Raw genomic sequence first — 24,893 nt, forward strand, 5'->3', positions numbered from 1 at the left:
GGAAGCCTACTAAGCAGGACTTAAAGCAGGCCAAAACATGGAATACAAATGAAAGAACTATCCTTCTCTAGACATGGAAGCAGCTAAGCTGAAAGCTTATCAAAATTTGGAAATAATCACGCAAGAAATGCTGGAAAAACAAAAACCCAAGCTTGAAAGTATTACAAAACCCGAGGAGCTTGTGGTAAGAGACACTAAAGAAAAATCTCAAGTGGTGGTAGAATCCCACCTTGAAACAAAAGAACCAAAAATTATAGTGCCGAACAGCAAAGATGCCTTAGACAGAATTCCATTCGTAGAGGAAGACTGACCAGGACACTTATGGGAAAAAGTTAGAGAGATCAATGATGGGAGCCTAACTCTAAAGTCAGCTCCTATAGAGGAAGTTTGGTTGGATAACCTACCTTCTAATATGAATATGGATGTACAATCCTTGTATGGGGATTGTGGATCTGAAGCTTCAGGAATGTCCAAACCATTGACCTTGAAAACATTACCCTCTTACTTGGGAGATAACGAAGATGAATCCATAGCGTGTAAGACCACTCAAGTAAAAAGAGCTGAAGAGACCCTAGAAGTAGAAAACATTCATTCAATCATGTCTACACCCATCCAATGCACTCTTACCTTGGGAGAACTGTTAAAACTCATACCATATTTATGGAACGATCTACAGAAAACCCTAGAGAAGGTGGAGATAATGGGGCTAATCTCAAAAAAATTGGGAAATTTAAAAAACTAAATGGACAACAAAGAGATTTGATATGTTCCAATGAACAAAGTCGGAGAATACTACGAAGGGGAAGAAGGAAAAACCACCCTTCCAGTGAAATATAATGACATTGAAACCATGGCAATATTGGATAGTGGAGCAGGCATAGCCATAGCCACGAAAGCAGTATGGGAATCCTAGGAACAACCAGCCATTAGACAAGTTCGAATGAAATTTGCAATTGGATGACCGACACATTGAGAGACCATTAGGGCTGCTTGAAAAAGTGATACTTAATTCCTGTGGAATTGAATATCAACACACTTTTGCCATAGTAGACTTTGGAAAAAAACTCAATTATGAAATCATATTGGGAAGACCTTTCTTGCGACAGGTACAACTTATCCAAGATTGGGGAAACAATTATCTGTACTTGAAGCAAGTGGGATCTATAACAAGGGTAAATCTATTGGGAAGACCTTTCTTGCGATAGGTACAGCTTATCCAAGATTGGGGAAACAATTATCTGTACTTGAAGCAAGTGGGATCTATAACGAGGGTAAATCTAAAAGATCACACTTATAGAGATGTTTTGAAAACACCCATACAAGAGTTTGATTCAGTCTCTTTGGCTAAAACTAAGCTTATATCCTTGTTAAACAAAGACACTCCTATTTGTATGTGTGGAGCCTCAGAAAATGGGAGTTTAAAACGAGAAGAATGTATTCTAAAAAGGGATGCACAGACGAACCCTATGTACCTGAACCCTTTCCAGAGCATTTGTTTGAGCCATTTGAGTGGAATCAAATTTTAGCGAGAATGGATGTATGTGTGAATTCGTCTATGCCTACTCAATTTTGCAATGAGGATGTCTACAACATAATTCCCATCCAAATGATTTCAACCCTCAACATTGAAGATGAAGATGAAAAACCAAGGACTTGATAAAAGCTCAACAAATCTTTTCAGACCTATACTACAATGCAACAGATGAGTTGGATGAACACTCAACTACCTCAGAAGATTCGGGGTTAGAAAAAGAACATGTGAGAGCTAAGCTACTCTTGAAAGGAGGGGAGGAGAAGTTTTTTGACTTTCCTAACCAAAAATCAAGAAGAAAAAAATGGTATATGCGAAAAAGAGACCAGAAACATGAAACACGCCCTATGCCATTAGTCTCTCCAGTAGAACACAATTCCTGATGCAGCTAGATGAAAATGATTGGGTCAAGGACAAAATTAATAGCATATATTCTTCAAACAAAAATCTAGAAATGTCTAAAACATCCAGAAAATCAAGGAAGGATACTCAAGCAAACAAACAGGATAAGAAGCCAATCATGACACGACTTGAGCAGAAAAAGAAATATTAAGAGTTGAAAAAATCTCTAAAGGAGATATATACGACCAAAATGGAAACCACGGAAGAGGATGGTAAGGATGTAATGAGTGTTCCATCCCATTACAAAAAGTATACTCTTCAAGATCAAAAAATCATAGTCGAACAACCTGTTAGGAAGCTACAAAAACAAGATGAGTCCTACCAAGGGCCTTACAACGCTAAAAAGATAGACTTGGCTGAACCAAGAGAAGAGCCTAAACCTGCTTACATTGCAAACGACCTAACACAAAAAGAAGAAGAGCTCTTGCTAAGCTTGCTAAAACAATACCAAGATATCTTCGCTTAGTCTTACAAGGATCTCAAGGGTGTTGATCCAAAAATCTGTCAACATACCATACCCATGAGAGATGATGCGAAACCAAGTAGACAAAGATCATACATGAAAATTGAAACATTTGCCCAGAAGATAAAAGAAGAGATTGAAAAACTAAAGGAAGCCGAATTCATTTACAAAATTGACCACACAGATTGGGTGTCTCCAATTGTGATAGTACCCAAGAAGAACGGAAAATTACGAGTGTGTGTCAATCTCAAAAAAGTGAATGCAGCTACCATTAGAGACAACTTTCCTCTTCCAATCACTAAGCATGTTTTAGAAAGAGTTGCAGGAAAAGAAGCTTACAGCTTCTTAGATGGATTTTTGGGATACAATCAACTTTTGGTTGACACAAAAGATCAGTATAAAACTACTTTTGCAACAAAATGGGGTATTTTTGCCTATCGGGTTATGCCATTTGGGTTAACTAATGCTCCAGCAACGTTTCAAAGGTTGATGAGCCATGCTTTTAAAGAATATCTTAGGAAATTCTTAGAAATATATATAGATGATCTATGCGTACATTCCTCAATCCGGACTGATCATTTTGGATACCTCAAAAAGGTATTAAAAAATGTAGACTTTATAGGATTTGCTTAAATCCTAAAAAGTACACATTCATGGGTAGACAGTGTCATCTAAGCCACGTAAAGCCAAGGTGAGAGGAGTATTACAAATATGAGGGTGGGAGGCTAGGAAAGCATGCGTACTTTGCTATTTTGCTAGACGTGTCACTTTGAATCATGAATAATTGAAGACGCATCATCTCATCATTCTTGTGATAGCCGATATCTGCTCATGATTAGCCTACCTTTGCATAGCCAATCATGATGTTCTGTCCCCAGATAATTAAGAGGATATGTCATCTAAGCCACGTAAAGCCAAGGCCAGAGGAGCATTACATTTGTAGACGCACAACGTATATATTATGAGATATGAGACCGCTTCCATTCTTTGTTTTGAGGGGGGCTACGTCTCCAGATTAGATTACCTCCCTCTATGATAATGACCAAGGACTTTTCCACAACTCGTATCATAGCAAGAATACTAAGAAGTCGAAGAGAATATGAGGGAGCTACAACATTAGTGTAGAATACGCCTCATCAATGTATGCAATGCAACAAGCACGTCATGGTGATAATACATAGATAGTGCTGCTTTTAGAGGAGTGGGATCTATAATATCAAGATGTGGAAAAATACGAGGGTGGGAGGCTAGGAAAGCATGCGTACTTTGATAGAATAATTGCTAGACGCATCACTTTGAATCATGAATAATTGCAGATGCATCATCTCATCATTTTTGTGATAGCCAATATCTGCTCATGATTGGCCTACCTTTACATAGACAATCATGATGTTATGTCCCCAGATAATGAAGAGGATATGTCATCTAAGCCACGTAAAGCCAAGGTGAGAGGAGCATTACATTTGAAGACGCCCAACGTATATATTATGAGATATGAGACCGCTTCCATTGTTTGTTTCGAGGGGGGCAACGTCTCTAGCACTACAAGAGGCTCTTCATATTAGCGACGCTCACACAGCGATGCTCAAAAAAAAAAATCCCGACGTCGCTATGAGCGTCGCAAATTTCTCTGTAAATTTGCGACGCTTATAGCGACGCTCATAGCGACGCCGGCTGGGGTAAAAAAATAACCGAGCGCGCCCAAAAACTCAGATCTCAGATCTGAGTTTTTCAACGCCCTCAAGCAAGGAGCAGGTAACGCTCTCCCTCACTCTCTCTCTCTCTCTCTCTTTTTCTTCTCCACACACACACACACACACACACACACACGAGGAGAGGAAGGAGAGCCAGGTATGCTCCTTCCCTCTCCTCATTCTCATGTTCCCTTCCCCTCTTTCTCTCTCCCTCTCTCTCTCTCTCTCACACACACACATACACACACACACACATAGTGTTTTTGAGAGAGAGAGAGAGAGAGAGAGAGAGAGAGAGAGAGAGAGAGAGAGAGAGAGAGTACAAACAAAAACAAAAACGCACACACACATACATAAACAAAGAATGCACACACACATTGAGAGAGAAAAAGAGAGAGAGAGCATGCATAAACAAAAAACGCACGCATTGAGAGAGGAAAAGAGAGAGAGAACATGCATAAACAAAAAACGCACACATTGAGAGAGGAAAAGAGAGAGAAAACATGCATATGATCCAAAAAAACGCACACACATTGAGAGAGAAAGAGAGAGAAACTAATTTAACGTCGTAGGAAACTAATTAAAATTAAAAGACCTAAAGATCTAGCCGACGAGGAGTTGAACTCAAGACCTATTATTCAAGAGGGAAATGGAATAATCAATTTATCATACTTGGCATGGGTGATATATAGAAAGGTTATACCATTTATCTCTTTTTATTGGCACACACATCCACACACGCGCACACACACAAGAAGAAGAGAGTTATAACGTCGTAGGAAACTATCCTAAAAGACGTTAAAGATTAGGTTAGATGTAGACTTACGTTAAATTAGATTCAGGTTTATTGAAGTTAAATTAGATTAGATTTAGGTTTATTTTTAATTAGATTTACGTTTATTTATGCTAGATTTAGATTTACGTTATATTAGATTAGATTTAGGTCTCCATAGACTGCGATGCCTGCTTGAAGCGGGTGAAGAAAGCCCTCAATGGAATATAGGGTATTGCTGCCTTCACTCATGGTGCGATATAAAGTGGAGAATATGGATGTGTATCTTCGTCCACTATTGGAAGAGCTACAACAATTGTGGATTGGCATAGAGGTGGTGGATATGAGCCGAAACACAGGACGACGGAATGCTTTGATCAGAGGCATTCTAATGTGGACCATGCATGACTATCCCGGGCTAACAGAATGCTCAGGTGATTTATTGACACTCCTCACTCAAACACTGTAAATTTTGTTTTTCCCCATAGTTGATCTATTATCATGTGTATACATGCAGGGCTTCAAACAAGCGGATACAGAGCATGTGTCACATGTGAACCTAGACTGAATGCACGTAGGGCACCCTCACTGAAGAAGCAAATCTACAAAGGTCATCAAGCGTATCTTCCAGAGAATCATGTGTTACGCGACGGCTTTTTGGGAAGAGAGCCACCAAGGATGTCTGCACAAGCATGGTTAGAGCAGAAGGAGATGTGCGATGACGGATTGCCTCCAGGGATGAAGAGACTATCTCTATGGTACGAGTTACCATACTGGCCCCGACTCATGATCAATCACTTGCTCGATCCAATGCACATATTCAAGAATGTGGGTAATCTACTATGGGACCATTTGACCGGCAAGAAAGATACTTTGGGAGCCAGAGTTGACCTTAGAAATGTGGATCGTATGGAGCAATATTGGCCGCAAACAGCGTCTAATGGATCGATAAAACTCCCTAAAGCACCATGGATTTTCACAGGAGCCCAAGAACGCAAAGTAAAAGAGACCATTCGATCTTTGCGGACCCCCACTGGCGTAATGCACTCGCTCCGAACGTGTTTTACTAAAGAAGGAAAGCTTACCGGTTTGAAGTCACACGATTGGCATAAAATGTGTCAGGTACGTTCATAGTGGACTTTAATATCATTGCATAAAATGTGGACTTTAATATCATTGCTGCACATACTTTACAGTTTATTTTACCGGTTGCCATTGAGGGATGTTTGTCTCTCGACATCCGTAACACAATCTACAAACTTGCAAAGCTGGTGCAATGGATCTCACAAAAGGAGATCAACATAGACTCCATACCATTCGCCAAACTAAATGCTGCGGAGCTTGTGTGCATGTTTGAGAAACATTTTCCTACTACAATGCTAACCATTCAGGTGCATCTTCTTGTTCACATAGTTGATGAGGTGGAAATAGCTGGCACAGTTCATTCCAGATGGATGTTCTTCTTAGAGCGTTTCATGAAAACGCTTAAGGGATATGTGCGTCAAAAGGCACGTCCGGAGGGTAGCATGGCAGAAGGTTGGTTGGTATCAGAGTCCCTAGTGTACATTGGAGAGTGGCTAGACGGATTTGATAAATCCCGGGACACGCTATGGCGAACCATAGATGATGAGCGCATATCTAGGATTGTCATGTGCAATCTCGGTGTTGAGAAGAAGATGACGGAAGATCTAGAGGCTAAAATCAACCGATTTTGCATGCTTCACAATCCAGTGATGCAAAAGTGGATTTCACAATATGAGGATGCAAAGCAAGAGCGACAAAGGGCACGAATCGAGTGGAGACGGGGAAGACGACCACCGATGCACTATCCAGTAGTTCTGGAGAGCCTACCAACCTTCATGAGCTTAAGATGGTTGCACAACCAATTGAAAAGCGCACAACAATGCGGTGACAAAGTGACTGAAGAAGAGTGGGAGTACTCTCGGGGTTGCGCAACCAAGGTAAGTTTGCAATGACGACTAGCAAGTGACTTTATTTATAGACGTTTGAACGGCCACTCATAACCTTTGTTCGTTGTAGTATAAGTCATACACAGCAGCATGGTGTAAAGGTCGACATTTTAGGGTGGAACAAATCGACAAAAAGCGTTTTACTCAAGATTGTGGAATCATGGCAAAATTTGAACAGTCTAGTCGACGACGTTCCTCTGATGCAGATCCTGTGGTGGCGGAACTCACTTACTTCGGCACGCTGCAAGAGATTTTGAGGATCGATTACAGAGGATTTTTTGTCGACTTGTTCGACGTGCAATGGTTCAAGATAATCATGGAGGGTCGCAATGCTACTGTGCGTAGAGGAGAGTCTGGTTTTCTTGAGGTGGATTCTACTAAGAAATGGACTGACCTAAGAGACACTTTCGTACTGCCCAAGCATTGTGAACAAGTAAGTATGTAAATAGTTAACATCCCCCTTTTACAAGTTATGTGCTTGAAAGCTCTCATGTAAGTTATGTGGCTCTGGCAGGTAATATTTCATCCTACAAAGTCTACATCAAACTGGTGGTACGTCATAGAGGTAGCCCCTCGTAGTGCAAGGACGTATGAAGGCTACCATGTGCCAATCACAACGACATCAATGGAGGAGATCAGAGAAGATGCTCAATCAGAAGCCGCTGCGGTGGTGCCAGACGAGCATCAAGATGCTACTACTCTATATGGGGTGCATGCAGAGGAGCTACAAAATGAAACAGAGGATATGTGTTTAAACGGAGAGCTCTATATAGATATAGGAAGATATGCTGAGTTATGTGAGGATGAGAGAGAGATCTCTTAAAGCCACAAATATTGTATTTGAACAATTTTTCTCCGTGTTGTAAAAGCTCTAGCTCTCTAAGTACCTTCCATGGTGTATAACGCTCTTTTCTACTCGCGCTCACATCTTTTGATTGAAAATTCTGAGTTTTCGACTTGCCTCTTCTATCACTCGATTCATTGCATCATTGTATTTATATGCGTCATTACGTCATTGTATTTAATGGTCTTTGTGTCATTGTCTACTCTATTCATTCAATATTAAGTTTAAATATTCGTGTGTTTAATGCAGGTATGGATGATGAGGAGTTTCTTTCTTCTTTGTCACCGCAGCAGAGACAGTGGTACGTGGAGCGTTATCGCTCTGGCGCATCATCGCGCGTTCCTACTCCATCCGCATCTCCCTCTCTTTCGGAGCATTCGGCGCGCTCCGAAGCTTCGGCGTCGACAAGACGAGCTTCACACTCGTCTAGACACCGGCGCTCTAGTGGTGGCGGTGGCGGTTGTTGTGGGGATTCCGCCACCGATGCCTCCACACCGCCTCGTGTTCGACGAGGCTCTTTACCCTCCCCTCCTTTGCCAGCCCCCACACCAGCCACAGCATCGCCATCTACGCCAGGTTTTGCACGGCTGACTGTTCCTAGAAGCTACACACCTCTACCTACTCCGCCAGGAGCCACCCCACTCGACACTCCTCGCTTCGGGGCCCAGACGCCGGTGGAGACACCTGACGTCCGTACCCCCATCGACACGCCGCTAGAGACCCCTGCCGGGACACCCAGGTTTACGCGTCACCGGCCAGAGGGCTTGCCTTACTCCGTCGACATCAGTGGCGGCATCATCATGGATGATGACGGCAAGAAGGTGATCTCGCGCATGCGTGGTCTTTGCTCTCAGCTGTTTAGACACTACATACTAAACAAATGGAGTGAAGTACCAAGTGATTTAAAAAACAGAGTCATCAGCATACTTCATGATGAGTTTCCCGTTCCAACACGGGATCAGCGCTTCAATGAAGACCTGATGAAGATTCGAATGCGCGAATACTGCAAACACAAGCGTTTCGAAGTGCAAAAAGTAATCAAGAATGGGTGGAACAGGCCAGATTGGCTGGCCAAAGAAGATTGGAAGAATGCGAAGAAAGCAGCGCGCGAGAATCCCGACAAGTGGTAGCAACAAAAGGATGCAGCCAGAGCGCGAGTAGAGGCAGGGAGCTCGCACCACTTGGGGAGCGGTGGATGGGCATCATTTGAGGCCGATTTTGTAAGTGTTTTCACATTGCTCTTTATGCATGTTCGATAGTTTAGGGTTTATGAGTTTTTTAGTTCTAACATAATGAAATCTTTGTATGTTTTGACAGTGGTCGATGACAGGATGTGATCCCACACCGTACGAGCGCGAGTACGCCCTGATGGACATTCTCAGTTCTCGCGGCGGCATGGTTAGTATTAGGGTTTACTCTTTTTTATTTTTTGTATTGTTTTATAAATGTCGTTATATGTTTATACTTACTGAAAGCTGTCTTATTGTCTTTTTTTGCAGAATCCGACAGATACGCCGCTTGGATGCGATGAGACGTCTGACTAGACGACGTCAGTTTAGCCGTAGCTAGATAGCATTAGTTTAGGGTTTCTCATAGCTTATGTATCATGAGACGGATTTTATACGTCTTTTTGAACCATGTATATTATTACATTTGTCACCGCAGTTCCTTTTGCCAATCAATTCTTTATGCCTATGATGTTGTACAATTGTCATTATTACATTTGCCAATCAATTCATTTTGCCTATGATGTGTACAATTGTCAATTTTGCAAACAATGCGTCTTGTGGGTGACTATTTTGGGTCTATTATCTACCTTTGCACTTTTTTTAAAAAGTGAATCAAGTACAATATGGTTGATGGGTGGCAGGGCATTCAATGTCCTGCCACCAAAAAAATATTCTCTCGGGCGTCGCTATAAGCATCGCTATTTATGGCTCTGTAGCGTCGCTATGAGCGTCGCTATAGGCTTCTATGTAAATGTCGCTATAGGCGTCGCTATATGCGTCGCTATATAGCGACGCTCATAGCGACGCATATAGCGACGCTCTCGTAGTGACGCTCTTAGCGACGGTTTTAGCGACGCCGGGGGTTATAAAAACCCAATGTATTTCCGTCGCTAACAGCGTCACAAGAGCACACAACCTCTTGTAATGTAGATTAGATTACCTCCCTCTATGATAATGACCAAGGACTTTTCCACAATTTGTACCATAGCAAGAATACTAAGAAGTCAAACAGAATATGAGGGCACTACAAGATTAGTGTAGAATATGCCTCATGCATGTATGCAGTGCAACAAGCACGTCATGCTGATAATACCTAGATAGTATTGCTTGTAGAGGTGCAAGATCTATCATATCAAGATGTGGAAAAATATGAGGGTGGGAGGCTAGGAAAGCACCCGTACTTTGATAGAATAATTGGTAGAAGTGTCACTTCGAATCATGAATAATTGCAAACGCATCATCTCATCATTTTTGTGATAGCCAATATCTGCTCATGATTAGCCTACCTTTTCATAGCCAATTATGATGTTATGTCCCCAGATAATTAAGAGGATGTGTCATCTAAGCCACATAAATCCAAGGCCAGAGGAGCATTACATTTGTAGACGCCCAACGTTTTATGAGATATGAGACCACTTCCACTATTCGTTTCCATGGGGGCCACGTCTCCAGATTAGATACCCCCCTCTATGATAATGACCAAGAACTTTTCCACAACTCATATCATAGCAAGAATACTAAGAAGTCGAAGAGAATATAAGGGCAATATAGATTAGTGTATAATATGCCTCATGCATGTATGCGATGCAAAAAGCACGTCATGGTGATAATACCTAGATAGTATTGCTTGTAGAGGTGAGGGATCTGTAATATCAAGACGTGGAAAAATATGAGGGTGGGAGGCTAGGAACGCATGCGTACATTGCTAGAATAATTTCTAGATGCGTCACTTTGAATCATGATAATTGCAGACGCATCATCTCATCATTCTTGTGATAGCCAATATCTGCTCATGATTAGCCTACCTTTGCATAGCCAATCATGATGTTATGTCCCCAGGTAATAAAGAGGATGTGTCATCTAAGCCACATAAAGACAAGGCCAAAGGAGCATTACATTTGTAGCTGCCCAACGTATATATTATGAGATATGAAACCGCTTCCACTGTTTGTTTCGAGGGGGGTTACATCTCTAGATTTGATTACCTCCCTCTATGATAATCACCAAGGACTTTTCCACAAGTCGTATCATAGCAAGAATACTAAGTGTTAGGAAATAAGACGTAGATAAATAGATAATTGAGTAGATTACTTAATGGAGAGAGACGGATTTACATACACGAGATTGTAGAGGAGAGAGAGAGAGAGAGAGAGAGAGAGAGAGAGAGAGAGAGAGTACACACGATATACGTGGTTCACCCAATGTGGGCTACGTCCACGGGAAAGCAGCCACTCAATGGCTTTAGTAATTCAAAACAAGAAGTAGTTTACAAAGGGATTATACACTTAATGGAGCTCCCGCCTTGCTTCACTCTCACCACCTCGCACTCACCTTGTTGCATCAACTTCACACTATGAAATGTGTGTAGAAATGGCCTCCTTTTATAGGCCAAAAGGGCTCCGTCTCTCACAAGAGGCAGCCATGTGTAGCCGCCATTGTGTAGATAAGTCCAAATCGGACTCTCCAATCTGCCCATGTGTGGCCGCCCTTGAGAAGACAAGTTCGCTTTTGAATTCGGCCACCGGCCATTGACTTCCGACCACCGGCCAACCGACGGTTGTTTTCCAACCACTTTCCGGCCGCCGCCGTCCGGCCATAATATTCCGGCGAAAAGGAATATTCCCCTAAAGTTGCCCCTGATTTTTGGCCGTGAAAATTTTGGTTTCCGGCGAGTGATTTTCCTTCACGCAGGATGGCTTCTCCTCATAATGGGGGCCTTACAAATGTGCGCTTTTACCACAGAATATTACAAGGGTAAATCAAGCTCCATACTTAACACTAAGAAGTTGAAGAGAATATGAGGGAACCACAAGATTAGTGTAGAATATGCCTCATGCATCTATGCAGTGCAACAAGCACGTCATGGTGATAATACCTAGATAGTATTGCTTGCAGAGGCGCGGGATCTATAATATCAAGATGTTGAAAAATATAAGGGTAGGAAAGCATGCGTACTTTGCTAGAATAATTGCTAGACGCGACACTTTGAATCATGAATAATTGCAGATGCATCATCTCATCATTTTTGTGATAGCCAATATCTGCTCATGATTAGCCTACCTTTGCATAGCCAATCATGATGTTATGTCCCCAGATAATTAAGAGGATGTGTCATGTAAGCCACGTAAAGCCAAGGCCAGAGGAGCATTACATTTGTAGACGCCCAACGTATTATGAGATATGAGACCGCTTCCACTGTTTGTTTCGAGAGGGGCTGCGTCTCCAGATTAGATTACCTCCCTCCATGATAATGACCAAGGACTTTTCCACAACTCATCATTTTGTGATAGCCAATATGTGCTATTGTATGTTACATCAATGGATCTCACGCAATCATCAAGATACATAGAGCCATCCCTACCAGGTTCCTCAAAGAGGAGGAGATTGATTGAAGAACGACACATAGGGCTATAAGAGACTTTGTGTGATTTCATTGTTTGTTTAGTTGTTTGGTATTTTATTTAGTTTTTTGCATGTCAATATATGGATCATATGATCATGATGATGTACATCTCATAGGTCTTCTAGGCCCTTTGCTCATGTCACATACATTTCATCTCTCTCTCTCTCTCTCTCTCTCTCTCTCTCTCTCTCTCTCTCTCTCTCTCTCTCTCTCTCTCTCTCTCTCTCTCTCTCTCTCTCTCTCTCTCTCTCTCTCTCTCTCTCTCTCTCTCTCTCTCTCTCTCTCTCTCTCCTCGGCCGTATGCGACAGTGTTTCTTATCCTTGTTGGATTCCAATTAATGGTGCTACCAGTGTTCGGGAAAAACGTGTCTCAACTTAATATTGTGCCGTTTTCAAATTCAAAATTGTCGATCGAGGCCAAGGGGAAAAGGAGGAATTCTGCCCCGAAACAGACAAAAATAGTGTTAACATCCAAAATAAAAAACCTAATTTCTAGAATTTCCTCTTGAAAAAATAAAGGAACAGAGTTTAGTATGGTTGGATTTTCCCAATGATTTTCCCCAAAAACTGGGCCCGTTACACATTTCAACTTAAAAAAATTTCAGTTTGAATATTTGGAGGTCGCACCGGCGAGCGCCTCCTCTCTCTCGGTTTCCCGCAAGATTAACCTTAAATTCTTGTACTACATGCCTGTTGTACTGCATGGCAGGCACTGTGATATGCGTCTCACTCATCGGGTTTTCTCGGCAACCAGCCAAAGAAAGTGATGCTCGAACGATGCCCATTGCCAATGTTGTACTCTGACATCCACGGGCCGCTGCAACGCTGCTAATCTCCCCTGACATGAATATTATGTACCTACGCACTGTGCAAAGCCTCCTTGTTCTTGGCCTTCCTTCTCTTGGACAAAGGCCTTGGCTCAGACCCCAAACCTCTCTCTCCCTCTCTGTCTCTCTCTCTCTCTCTCTCTCTCTCTCTCTCTCTCTCTCTCTCTCTCTCTCTCTCTCTCTCTCTCTCTCTCTCTCTCTCTCTCTCTCTCTCTCTCTCTCTCTCTCTCTCTCTAAGCACCGCGATTAATGAAGGAGAGTCCGCACCTCCCTTTACACATCACGTACTAGACGATGTTGGGACTAGCATGCAGAGTTGGCTCATGAAGCAGGATCTCTCTCCCCCCCCCCCCCCTCTCTCTCTCTCTCTCTCTCTCTCTCTCTCTCTCTCTCTCTCTCTCTCTCTCTCTCTCTCTCTACCGAGAAAATAACTAGTCACTAATTACGAGAGCTTGAGCCAACTTGGAGACATATAAGTCTCGCCCCGAAACTGATCTCTCTCTCTCTCTCTCTCTCTCTCTCTCTCTCTCTCTCTCTCTCTCTCTCTCTCTCTCTCTCTCGTGGCCTAGTAGCTCCCCCAGCTAGTGTGCAAATATCGTGGTCTGATGTAAGTCTGGGGCAGCTCTGTTATGATTTTCATTAAGCAGGCTATTACGCCCTCCCTCTCTCTCTCAAGAGTGCACACTACTGTGTGTGTGTGTGTGTGTGTGTGTGTGTGTGTGTGTGTGCATGTGTGTGTGTGTGTGAGCACTACTCCTCATGTCTTGCACTATTGCCTGCATAGTTTGCTCTTGAAGGCCACTACTCCCTGCCCTACACTAGCACCCTTGCTTTGCTTTCTCTTAAAGCTGAAATCGAGGATCGTACACGACGGGAAAGAGAAAATACTTGCAAATTAGATCAACCACATCAGAGGACATGACAACGTTGATAAACAAGAAATGTGTAGGAACGTAAGCAATTTTTTATATGTAGAGAGAGAGAGAGAGAGAGAGAGAGAGAGAGAGAGAGACTAGAGAGCCAGCAAACATTTATACTTTACGATTTTTTTTAAATGTGTAGCACCGATCAGAGCATTGGAACTATTGCATTGTGGGATAATCGGAGAGTAGTAGCTTTTGTCGAGGAGTTTTGTGCGATAAGGGAGTACTCTCAAGCGGTGTCATCAAGTGGCATGAATGGAAAAGCGCTCTTGTACATGACATCGGAAGGTTGGATAGAGCTTGGAATGACAAGCTTCTCCCACCGCCACATGCTTGTAGGATGGAGCAAGCATGTCCTTAATGACAATCCTCGTTCACGCACACATGAATCAAACATTAGGAGAGAGCCTCCAAGGGTTATTCAACATCCACTCAAAAATGGAAACCATAGCCTACTCATGTTGCATGAGATGAAGCATCTTCATCCAGATGCGGTTCCAATCCAATAACGCATGAACATGTTTTTTATCCATCCATGGTGAAAAATAACTATCCTCTTGTAGGAAAAGCTTTTCTAAAAATATGTTGGGACAAACAACACTTTTCTTACAATAAAAGCATGAACAAAATTAGAGGGTGGTTCCAGGAAGGTTTTGGGAATTTAGGGAAGGATGCATTCACACAAATTAATTAGCGAAAAGATCCATCAACCGCAAACAATTTGACGGAATTCATCAAGGAAAACATGCATGACCTGAAAACTCTAGTATTTTCAAAAGATGTAAAGCTCGATTGGAGAGTCAAAGACGTGTATGACAAGGTCCTAGAATGGAGACATGCACAAAGAAATCCAAAGAAGAATTCTCAATTGGCAAATATAGGGGGCGGTCCCTCTTTGCTTACCCCACTTACTATTGATACAAGGAGACAACGGTGCTATCCCTCACACGATTTCTCCATGGAAGCACTCAAGGGTACCTCCATGCTCCAATTCATGAAGAGTGCTCTTCACTTGGAGGATCCTCCCAAGGTATACATTATGAATCTCTTTTAATTCTATGAGTTGTATGTGTGTGTGTGTTTCCAGTATTTTTTAATTTGTGAGTTGGCTTTTGGTCATTTTTCTTTCATGTTCTGTCGACAAAAGACCTTCACGAGTTCCTCAAACATTAAGCATGGTGATGCACAAGCTTGCGGTGAGAGATGTCCTTTTGAAGAATCATTCATTCATCAGGTATAAATGCAATGAATATTACCATGCCCATACTATTTTCTAGTTTATTAACTTGACACTTGCTTACCCAAAGGACTCCGTCTATGTCAATCCCACAAGATTATCATCAAATGATAATCATGTAAATGAAGATGGAGAACACCCTTTTATGGAGACTTTTGTGGAGGATTACTACATTCTTGAGCCACCAAATGGGAGTGTTAATACAATGGTATGATAACCATTATGTGCATTTGTGGACATGAATACCTTTTTTTGTTCACTTTTGTCTTTCACAATGTCATAGCTATCTTGTGTGTATGCTCTCTCTCTCTCTCTCTCTCTCTCTCTCTCTCTCTCTCTCTCTCCCCCCTTTCTGTTCACATGAACACTTGGTACAAAGCTTGAGGATTGTAGCATCATAGCACAAAATAGACTAGTTACCATGGTAGTCATAACACTATAAGGATAGCCAGAGTACAAAATATGTTCATGGGATTACTTTGTTTATTTTTATAATGGTCATATTAACATGGTGTAAAATAGAATGGAGAAATTAGAAAAAGTCTTTGCATAGACATTGATTGCGATGACATGGAAATGGAGGATGACATGGTCATGCTTGAGACACGAGATCAAAACAAGAGGTGGGCCACATTTAAAACATTGTTAGCTACATCACTCTTGGTTTAAGCATGACACTAACTTCTACATGCTATGTTTTGTTATGATGTAGGCAAAGACTCATGGTGACTACATGTGTGAAACTTCGATGTGCACCTATGAACTCAATCCTCCCAAAAGTGACATGCTCATGGGGTTGGGAGGTTTAAATCCATTGGTATGACCTTCAAAGGTAATCTTAGTTTGAATGACCCAATTTTTTTTTATGGTGGGTTTTTGAATTGATCTAATTACCAATTTTAGGACAAGGGGCTTCAAACTAGCTTCTATAGCATCCCTTTACACAATGGAACTATCCTTGAGGTGGAAAAAGCCACATTGGATGAGGTGAAAAAGCCCCATGTAATGCCAACAAAGTACAATAGAGTTGTTGTTGGAGTGGAAGAAGTCACAAATGCAAAGGTGAAAAAGCCAAGTTATGTGATGAGTGGCAAATTTTAAATTACTTGTAGTAAGTATTAGATCTAAAAGCTTTAACATACCTAATGAGATCTTCTAATTGCTAATATTTTCTTGGCAAATGTGTAGCATGAGACAAGCTTGGATGAATTTACTTCCACCCATGTTACAATGGACTACGAGGACAAAATTGTGTTGGGGTTAGAGAATGCAAACACAAGGGTATGAATAATTTTTTTCTTTTTAAGTGTCATTGTTTCTTCATTGCTTTTGGAATTGTGATGCTTTATGGGATACATTACCACTCCATTGTTTGAAATGTGTGGATCCTCTATGTGCTGCAGCCTTGTGAATATCCTTATCAAAGGGAAAAGGAAATAAAGTTTGCAAGTATCAACAAGATGAGGGTATATCTAAGAATGATTTTGAGAATTAGGATATCTTAGGTGAATCTAAGAGAAAGATATCACATCTTATGAGCTCTTAGGCTAAATGCTTTTGCATCTCTTTTTATGCATTTGATGGGCATGGCTCTACAAATCAAAATGCCTCTAAAAAGAGAAAGGTATAATTTATCCACTCATTTCAAAGCTTATGCAAAATGGTTTAAGTTTGTTATTATCTCTATGTATCACATTTTTACTTGCTCCTTTATTTGTTAATTTGTAGATTTTTGATGACCTAACAAACAACCATTTGACTAGTCCCAAGGTACATGGGGTGTGGGCTTCACCTTATGCTTTACATATATTTGTTTATGAAAAAATAGACAATAATGGTTATTGTAGCCCACTCTATTCTAAAGAGTATTGAATGTGCTAACTATTCTTACATAATTTTGAATAGAAATTACCTACAACAAGGTTCTCTAGGCCTTTAAAGACTCCTTCTAGGTTCAAGGATATGTTAATGGAGAATGTAAGCACATTTTAAGTTCTAGTGGTTATGATTGATATGGTGTTTCTTCTTGTTTTACCAAACTTTCAAATGTTTTACATGAATAGGTTGATCAAAGCCACACGAGTTCACTTGCAGAAAAGACAATTAAGAAGAGTAAGAATGACATGTGTGTGTGTGTGTGTGTGTGTGTGTGTGTGTGTGTGTGTGAGAGAGAGAGAGAGAGAGAGAGAGAGAGGGAGGGGGACTGAAACAATGAAACGATGCAGACCGGGGACAACAAGAAAGAAGAGAAGAGAGACGCAGACACATGTTGTCTATAGGTTGGTGCATACACGAGGGAGGGAGAGAGAGAGAGAGAGAGAGAGAAAACTACAGTCGTTGTTGGCAACACTAACAATAAAAAAGTCTAAATTAAAGAATCTTTGTAAGATAATTAAAAGAACTTATCATTTTTAAACAGCTGGTACCCCCTAATGGATAATGTAATTTTATATTAAAACACAATAAAAATTCGATGTGATTGTCGGCACATATTTAAACTTACTATCCGTCATCTCCCCTTACCTTAGGAGGCCTTCATGCCTCCTCACCTTGTTTAACAAGGAAAGGAAAAGGGCAAGACAAGGGCAGTGGGTGACATGGACGTGAGCAATAGCGTGCACCTATTCCAAAGAATTGACACTATATCTTTACACTATTCCAAAGTCAAGAACACAGAAGATTATACAGAGCCTCAAAGTTCTTCTGTGAAGAGCCCTCCTCTACAACAGCTGCTTTGGCCATGTCACCCACCTTGTTTGAAGCATTCCGCTTGTTTGCCATGGAACAAGTCACCAACCACTCTAGCAATCTCTTCTTTGGCAACACTGCCATCTGCACTGTGTTGCAACCCCATGCCAATGTTCCAATGTTCCACCATCAGACGACGATTGAGGCGTTGTTCCGCGACATGAGGCCAGCATATCATCGGCACACTACCCAGCGCCATGTTCTCAAGAATGGAGTTCCAACCGCCATGCGTGAAGAAACCAGCTATGGAGGGGTGTGATAGTATTTGGAGCTGAGGTCCCCAAGTGATGATCAAGCCCCTGTCTTTTGTCCTCTCTCTGAAGCCATTTGGAAGAGCACTTTCAAGCGGGCATCGACGACGGAGTCCGGACAGACAACCCACAGAAAGGGCTGTTCACTGGCCTCCAAGCCCAATGCAAGCTCCTGAAAATGGAGGAGAGAAAGGAAGGCAACACTACCAAAGGAGACATAGATGACACTGGAGGGAGGGTGGGAGTCCAGCCATTGCAAACAATGGTCATCCTCAACTGGCCAGTAATTAACATCCAAGCGAGATGGGCGGCCGCACGAGCTGAGCAGGACGAGAGGGCCAACCGCGAACACTGGCTTGTGGACTTTCAAGGCAGCTATGGCATCTGACTCGAGCTCTTCAAAGGTATTAATGATGATAGCAGACGCATCATGGAGCTTCTCGGCTATGTTTGACGCAAATCTGAAGCGGAAATGTGTAGCATTGAAGGTAAAAGACATGGGGAACTCTTCTGGTAACAACTCTTGTGCGCCGGCTATGCCCTTCACAGAGTGCTGCGACAGCGGAGTATCATTGTCACCATCTGCAAAAGGGGGTTATATGAGAGAGAGAGAGAGAGAGAGAGAGAGAGAGAGTCCTAATCTCCATAGCCATTGAATCTAGATACACGTGCGTGTGTATGTATGAGAGAGAGAGAGAGAGAGAGAGAGAGAGAGAGAGAGAAGCGAACCTTTGCGAAAGGGTGACACCCCTGCACGGATGAGGGAGGGAACATGGTAAAAAAGGGCGCCCACGTCGGCGTTGCTGGTGAGGAAGCAGACGCAGGGAATAGAGAGAGAGTAGGCGATGGCGGGCGCCCAAGTCATGAAGGCATCATAGACGAGGGCGGACACCTGATCGTGCAGGCGCCGGAGAAGGTCGGCGAAGGAGGCCTCCATGTTGATCATAGAATCCAGAGAGTCCCTGAAGCTGGAGCCTTGGGAGCAGGTTGTCAGGCACCCCTATCACCTTCAGATTTGGAAGAGCCCCTGCCTCGGCTTTTCTTGCCGACACCACAAACGTTACCTCTGCGCCCCTGCTGGCCAGCTTCCTGCTTAGCTGCATCAGAGGGTTGATGTGGCCCTGCTGCGCAAACGGCAGCACCACTATCATGTGTGTTCGATTCTCCCCCACGACTGGGTGAGGCTCAGGAAGGGACCGAAGCTTTATCCCCGCGTGGGTGCCGTGCTCGAAAAAAACCTAGGTTTAGTGTAATCCCACCTACAAATTTTGAAATTTACCTCTAAATTTTATATTTGAAGGTGGGAAAACCTACAAAATTATGAAAAAATTAGTGTAATTTGGTGTAAAAACCTTCGAATTTTGTTAGTTTACCTCTATTGTTCCACTTATGTAGGTTTGCCAAGTTTTTGGGAAAAAAAAAAATTTCGAGCACTGGTGTTGATGGAATAAGATTTTGCGCATCTTCTAGCGCTACTAAGAGTACTTTCCCATAGACCCTCTAAAGACGCCTTTGGAGGGCCCTTAAATCAAGTCAAGTGTTACCCATACCCACTTCTTCTATTTCATAAGGCTGTGATCATACGAGGCATAGCTATCCCCGATGGGTAACTCTTCCTTGCCTATGGTCACACGATGGTGCAGTTACGCACAGTTCAGCAATTCATCTTCACTGTACATCTGCTCTACGGGCATCTGCAGGTTGTTGAGGGTTACCATTTAAATCAAATACAATTCAAATGTATTCACAAACTACAACTCCTACACTCTCCAGAATGCTCAGTTCACTTAATCTCTCTTTCACTCTAAAAATTCTCTACATAAATCATAATACTCACAACAAAACCATTACAAATACTATTCATAAGTGCACATAACAAAACATTTACGAATTAATCATATACTACACCCAAAAAAAAGAATGGAGAGTTTTATTAATTCTCATCTTGTATAAGATCTCTACAAGCACTATGGTCCATATTTAGACCCATAGTATTCAAATCAATAAACAAATTTAGAGATTCTTCCTCCTTTCCATCACCTCCTGTGGAATCATCATCGCTTTCTCTCTCTTCCTCCTCCTCAAGATGACTAGTTGCAAGACTTGGCTGACCTTCTTCAACTTCAACTACATCTTCCTCTGCATCTTGTGGTGATGGTATGATGGGATCAATTACTGGCTCAATGTCCGTCTCTACAAAGATAGATCTACCTTGCGGCGTGACTGGAATGACATACCAAAGTCTTCTTTGATATATACATGGCACATAAAAAACCTGTACGTCACACACAAACAATAAGTTAATATACATATATTAAATTTTTAATTTAAGTTGATTGCACATAGCCTAAATTACTTGCTCGTAACTACTAGGATACACCAAGTTGTCAGTTTTTCCCCGATGGAATTGGGTGGAATCCACCATAATGAGCCCATTTTCATGTCTTTTGACCTCACTCGCAAACCATCGGCACTCAAAGAGGAATTTGTGAAAAGATCTAAAATCCACTTGATTATTCTCTCCATAGTACCAAAATATCTGACCTCATCTGTTGTTGTGTCAAGGTTTCCCATCACGCCACAATCGTTAGTGGTCCGACGCTCATCTATCTTGCGGGTGCAGAAATGCCGGCCTTCGGACCAAATGGAGTTGAAAGTGAGACCCTACAATCACAATGCATAAGAGGTTACATCGCATTTCATAAAGTGATTTGCATACATGCATACATAACATGTACACACTCACCTTGCGCAAACATCCTCGCGCATACTCCCATTCTTTATGGCTTATTTGTTCTCCTTGTGCTTTGGCATTGGTCAAGACATTATGGATCCACTCTAGTTGAATCAAATCAAAATATTTTGCAAGCTCTTTAGGAACAGGAGGTGCACGTCTACCTCCATGCGACCTCTTCCATGCATCTCTAGCCCTTTCTCTAGCTGCGCGGGCTTCCAAGTACATATTGACCCATTTGGTCATGATAGTGGCATTGAGTAAATAGTATTTGTTGACTATGGCATGAAACTCTCTATCCATGACCAAGAGTGAGCCTTTTCCACTAAGAATGGTTGAGTGCTTCCTAGAATCCTCTTCCTCACTCCACAGACGAGGCAATGATGGATCCTGTGAGATGAGATACTGTGAGACATACACACATGCCTCTTGCACCACCCAACCTTCTGCCATGCTCGCCTGAAAACATTAAAACCATATTTTTTTATTAGTAACTCCATAGCGTATAAATGCTATCTATATTGTACTAATTTTACATACCTCCGGTTGTGACCTCAATCTAACAAAATCCTTTAAAGTCTTCAACAATATCTCCAAGAAGAACATCCATCTAGAGTGAACCACCCCACAAATGGAAATCTCCTCAACAAGGTGAAGCAATAGGTGTACTTGGCTAACAAGGATTGTACGTGGGAATGCATCCTCAATAGCACACACTACCTTTACTGCTAGTTGATGGGCTACGGGTATGGCTTCCACTTCTATCTCCTTGGAGCTCACAAATCTACAAGGCACAAATAATATAGTACATGAAAAAAAATTCCATTGTACATGGCACAACATGATATAGTACTTGAAAAAAAAACCATTACCTCACAATCTCACCCACTTTGAATATTGCAGCCTTTACCTTAGTGTCTCCATAACCACTAATAGTTATGGGAAGTACAAACTACAAACAATAAAACATCTTAGTGAATGTCAACTTATATATAAGGACACATAGACACCACAAACTATTCTACTCTTGCCTAAAGAATTTTATGCCAATCATGGGATTTCAATCCATATAATTGAGTGGAGCACCCTTTTTGGTTTTTGTGAAAGCACCTTTGAGTGACCGCATATATCCCGTTGGAGTTCGGATGGAGGCCATAACTTGCTTTGTCCACTCTTGGTCTGCCTTTGACAGTATCCACGGTGCTTTTGGGAGAATCATCTTTCCCCGCTCCCCCATGCAGGGCTTGGCTGAAGGGGGGAGACGTCTCATGGCTCTTAAATCTTCCCTAGCACCCAATGAATCCTTCTTGCCAATTATGTGATCCCATATAGCTTGCCCAACATTTTTGAACACATGCATAGGGTCCAACAAGTGCTGAATTTTCAATGAAGCCCAGTAGGGGAGCGACAAGAAGATAGAGTACCTCGACATACCCCTTGGTAGGCCATTGGGAGGGGGTGAGGTACGGTGATGCGCCTCCCAATGCTTCACCCAATCAGCCATGTTCCAATGGAATGGCTTTACTCCATTGATAGGGGGAGCATATCTACGATGTGAAAGAGGCAGGAAGCGATGGTTGTTGGGATAGATCACCTTCCCAAGAAGAGGAGGTCTCTCTGTCACAAGGGAAGGCCACAAGTTGGACACGCACTATGTCCAGATGTTGACAGTCCTGCCAAGAGGTAAACAAACGTTACACATGAGATGATAAATCTAAATCAAAGAGTACACTTAACATGTGCATACTTACCAAATACCTCTCCAAATCTTGGGTAATCATGCGTGGTCCACATGAGGATGCACTTGATGACGGCTTTGCGGTCTCGTGGTGGCCGTGAAATGTCAATGATATCTATGTCTCTCCATAGATCTTGAAGCTCTTCAATAAGAGGCTGTAGATATACATCCATGTTTTTTACCTTGTGCTTTCCTGGAATGAGAAGTGATAGTTAAATGTTTCCCTTTTTTGTTGCCTCCCAAGGAGAAATATTGTAGTTCACAACCACCACCGGCCAAGTGCTCCACGAAGTAGAGCGGTGCCCAAATGGATTCACTCCATCACTAGCTAACCCAATCCTCAAGTGGCAAGGCTCATCCCTGAACTCTGGCCATGTGTCCTCTATGTGCGTCCACGCTGGTGAGTCAACTAGCACTCTCATAATACCATCTATGGAGTGATTTTTTGCATGCCAACTCAAAAGCTCGCTCGTACCCATCGATCTAAACATGTGTTGGATGCGAGGGATGAGTGGAAAATGCCTCAAAACTTTACGTGGAATTATGTTTCTCTGCATTCCTTCTTTGAACCGAGGCTCCCCGCACAATGGACATGTGTCACAATCGGAATGCTCATTACGAAAGAGCACACAATCATGCACGCAAGCATGAATGCGATGATAATCCATCCTTTTATCCTGTCACCACTTCACGTGCTTTTTGTCTATTCTTTGGCATGTGATTTCCAGTTGGCAGCATCTTTCCTAGCAACCTATCACAAGAAGAAAGTACATTAAAAGCTAATTTATGCATTCCACAAGCATCCTTCACAATCTGTATACATACCTCAAAAGTGCGTCGACACTTGCATTGCTCTATCCAAACATCTCTTGAAGGTTAAGGACTTCGAGAGATGCCCTTAAAATGGAGTAGGAGCATCTCTCATATAGTGCAGTGTGTGCCGAATCAAGTAGCTCACTCCTCGTTCTTTCGGAAGCTTCTTCGCATGCACACTCTGGTTCATGCTCCTCCTCTCGTGCAAGGAGATCCTCAACCATTCTATGCAAATGGTCGTCTTCTGTATCCACATAAGGAGATGGGATGTGGTCACTCGTAGAGGGAGCAGCAGTTGGATGATTTGATGTGCTTCCTCCCTCTCTAATGGATTCCTGGCGCATGCGCTCTTCCACCCTCCTCTCCCCTCCTCCACCAACCACACGCCAATGAGGGGTGATGTCAATAGCCGCTACAATTCGCGAATCGTTTGTTTCCATCTGTGCACGCTTGCGAGGATCATCCCATAGTCCATAATCTTCTACATGACTCAATCATATCCGTCGAAGGCGAGAAATGGTGCATTTGCACCGCACGCATGGACATGGTAATCGCTCGGCCAACCACCATGATCTATCCAGTTCAGTGGTGGACGGGCCAAAATCATCCCAAGCAACCTACATCAATAAATTACATACACTAATTAAAATCAAATTACAAAAAAAAGGTTAATAAAATATCAGCAAAAAATAAAATATTAGCAAAAAGTTAAAAAAGAATTTAACATGCATGGTAATCAAAACTTTTAGGTAGCAATGTCATTTTCAAAGTACTAGGAATCATTTCATTTTATATACATTTCATCAAAAACATAGTACCAAATTAAAAGATATTGGAAATCAAAGGTCATAATGTCAGAATGTGGCCTTCTCTCTGGTTGCACCGAAATTGCAGCGTGGTAATAGGTGCGGTAATAGTTGCGGTAATGTTTGCGGTAGTGTTCGTGGTAATAGGCGCGGAAAAAGGTTTTCAAATTTTTTTATAAATAGGGGCACCCGCGTGCCCCGCGAAGTTCAAAACCCTAATTTTCAAATTTCATCGTCTTCTTCACAGAAGCCGAAAGCAAGAACCTCACAACCTTGAGCTCTTACACCCTTGCTACCTACTCTTTTACTCTCCACCATCTCTTCTCTTCCATCTATACTCTCATACCCTCTCCCAACAAGCTCTTCAATTCCACAATGTAAATTTTCTTGTTATGTTTCTTGATTTTTACACACTCATACACACACACACACATGCATACACACGCACAAGTTAACACGCATGCAAATACACATACACATGCATATAAACACAAACACACATATGCAT

The 24,893-nt window shown here is 42.2% G+C and overlaps 1 protein-coding gene and 1 pseudogene across 2 annotated transcripts; one reads left to right on the top strand and one right to left on the bottom strand.

Annotated features, from left to right (window-relative positions):
* The first annotated feature begins 14,387 nt into the window (after positions 1-14,387).
* On the top strand, positions 14,388-15,298 carry LOC147447580 (uncharacterized). Its single transcript, XM_086524361.1, has 3 exons — positions 14,388-14,558; positions 14,876-15,088; positions 15,206-15,298. The coding sequence occupies exons 1-3, from the start codon at positions 14,388-14,390 to the stop codon at positions 15,296-15,298; spliced, it is 477 nt and encodes a 158-aa protein (XP_086380487.1).
* Positions 15,299-17,701: 2,403 nt separating this feature from the next.
* On the bottom strand, positions 17,702-19,524 carry LOC147447581 (7-deoxyloganetin glucosyltransferase-like; annotated as a pseudogene). Its single transcript, XR_015189728.1, has 2 exons — positions 19,024-19,524; positions 17,702-18,876 (listed from the first exon to the last, which is right to left on the bottom strand). The product of XR_015189728.1 is annotated as a 7-deoxyloganetin glucosyltransferase-like (transcript).
* Between the last annotated feature and the right edge of the window lie 5,369 nt (positions 19,525-24,893).

Source organism: Adiantum capillus-veneris, chromosome 11 (genome assembly GCF_014529385.1).
Source record: "Adiantum capillus-veneris isolate H3 chromosome 11, ASM1452938v2, whole genome shotgun sequence".
NCBI lineage: Eukaryota > Viridiplantae > Streptophyta > Polypodiopsida > Polypodiales > Pteridaceae > Adiantum > Adiantum capillus-veneris.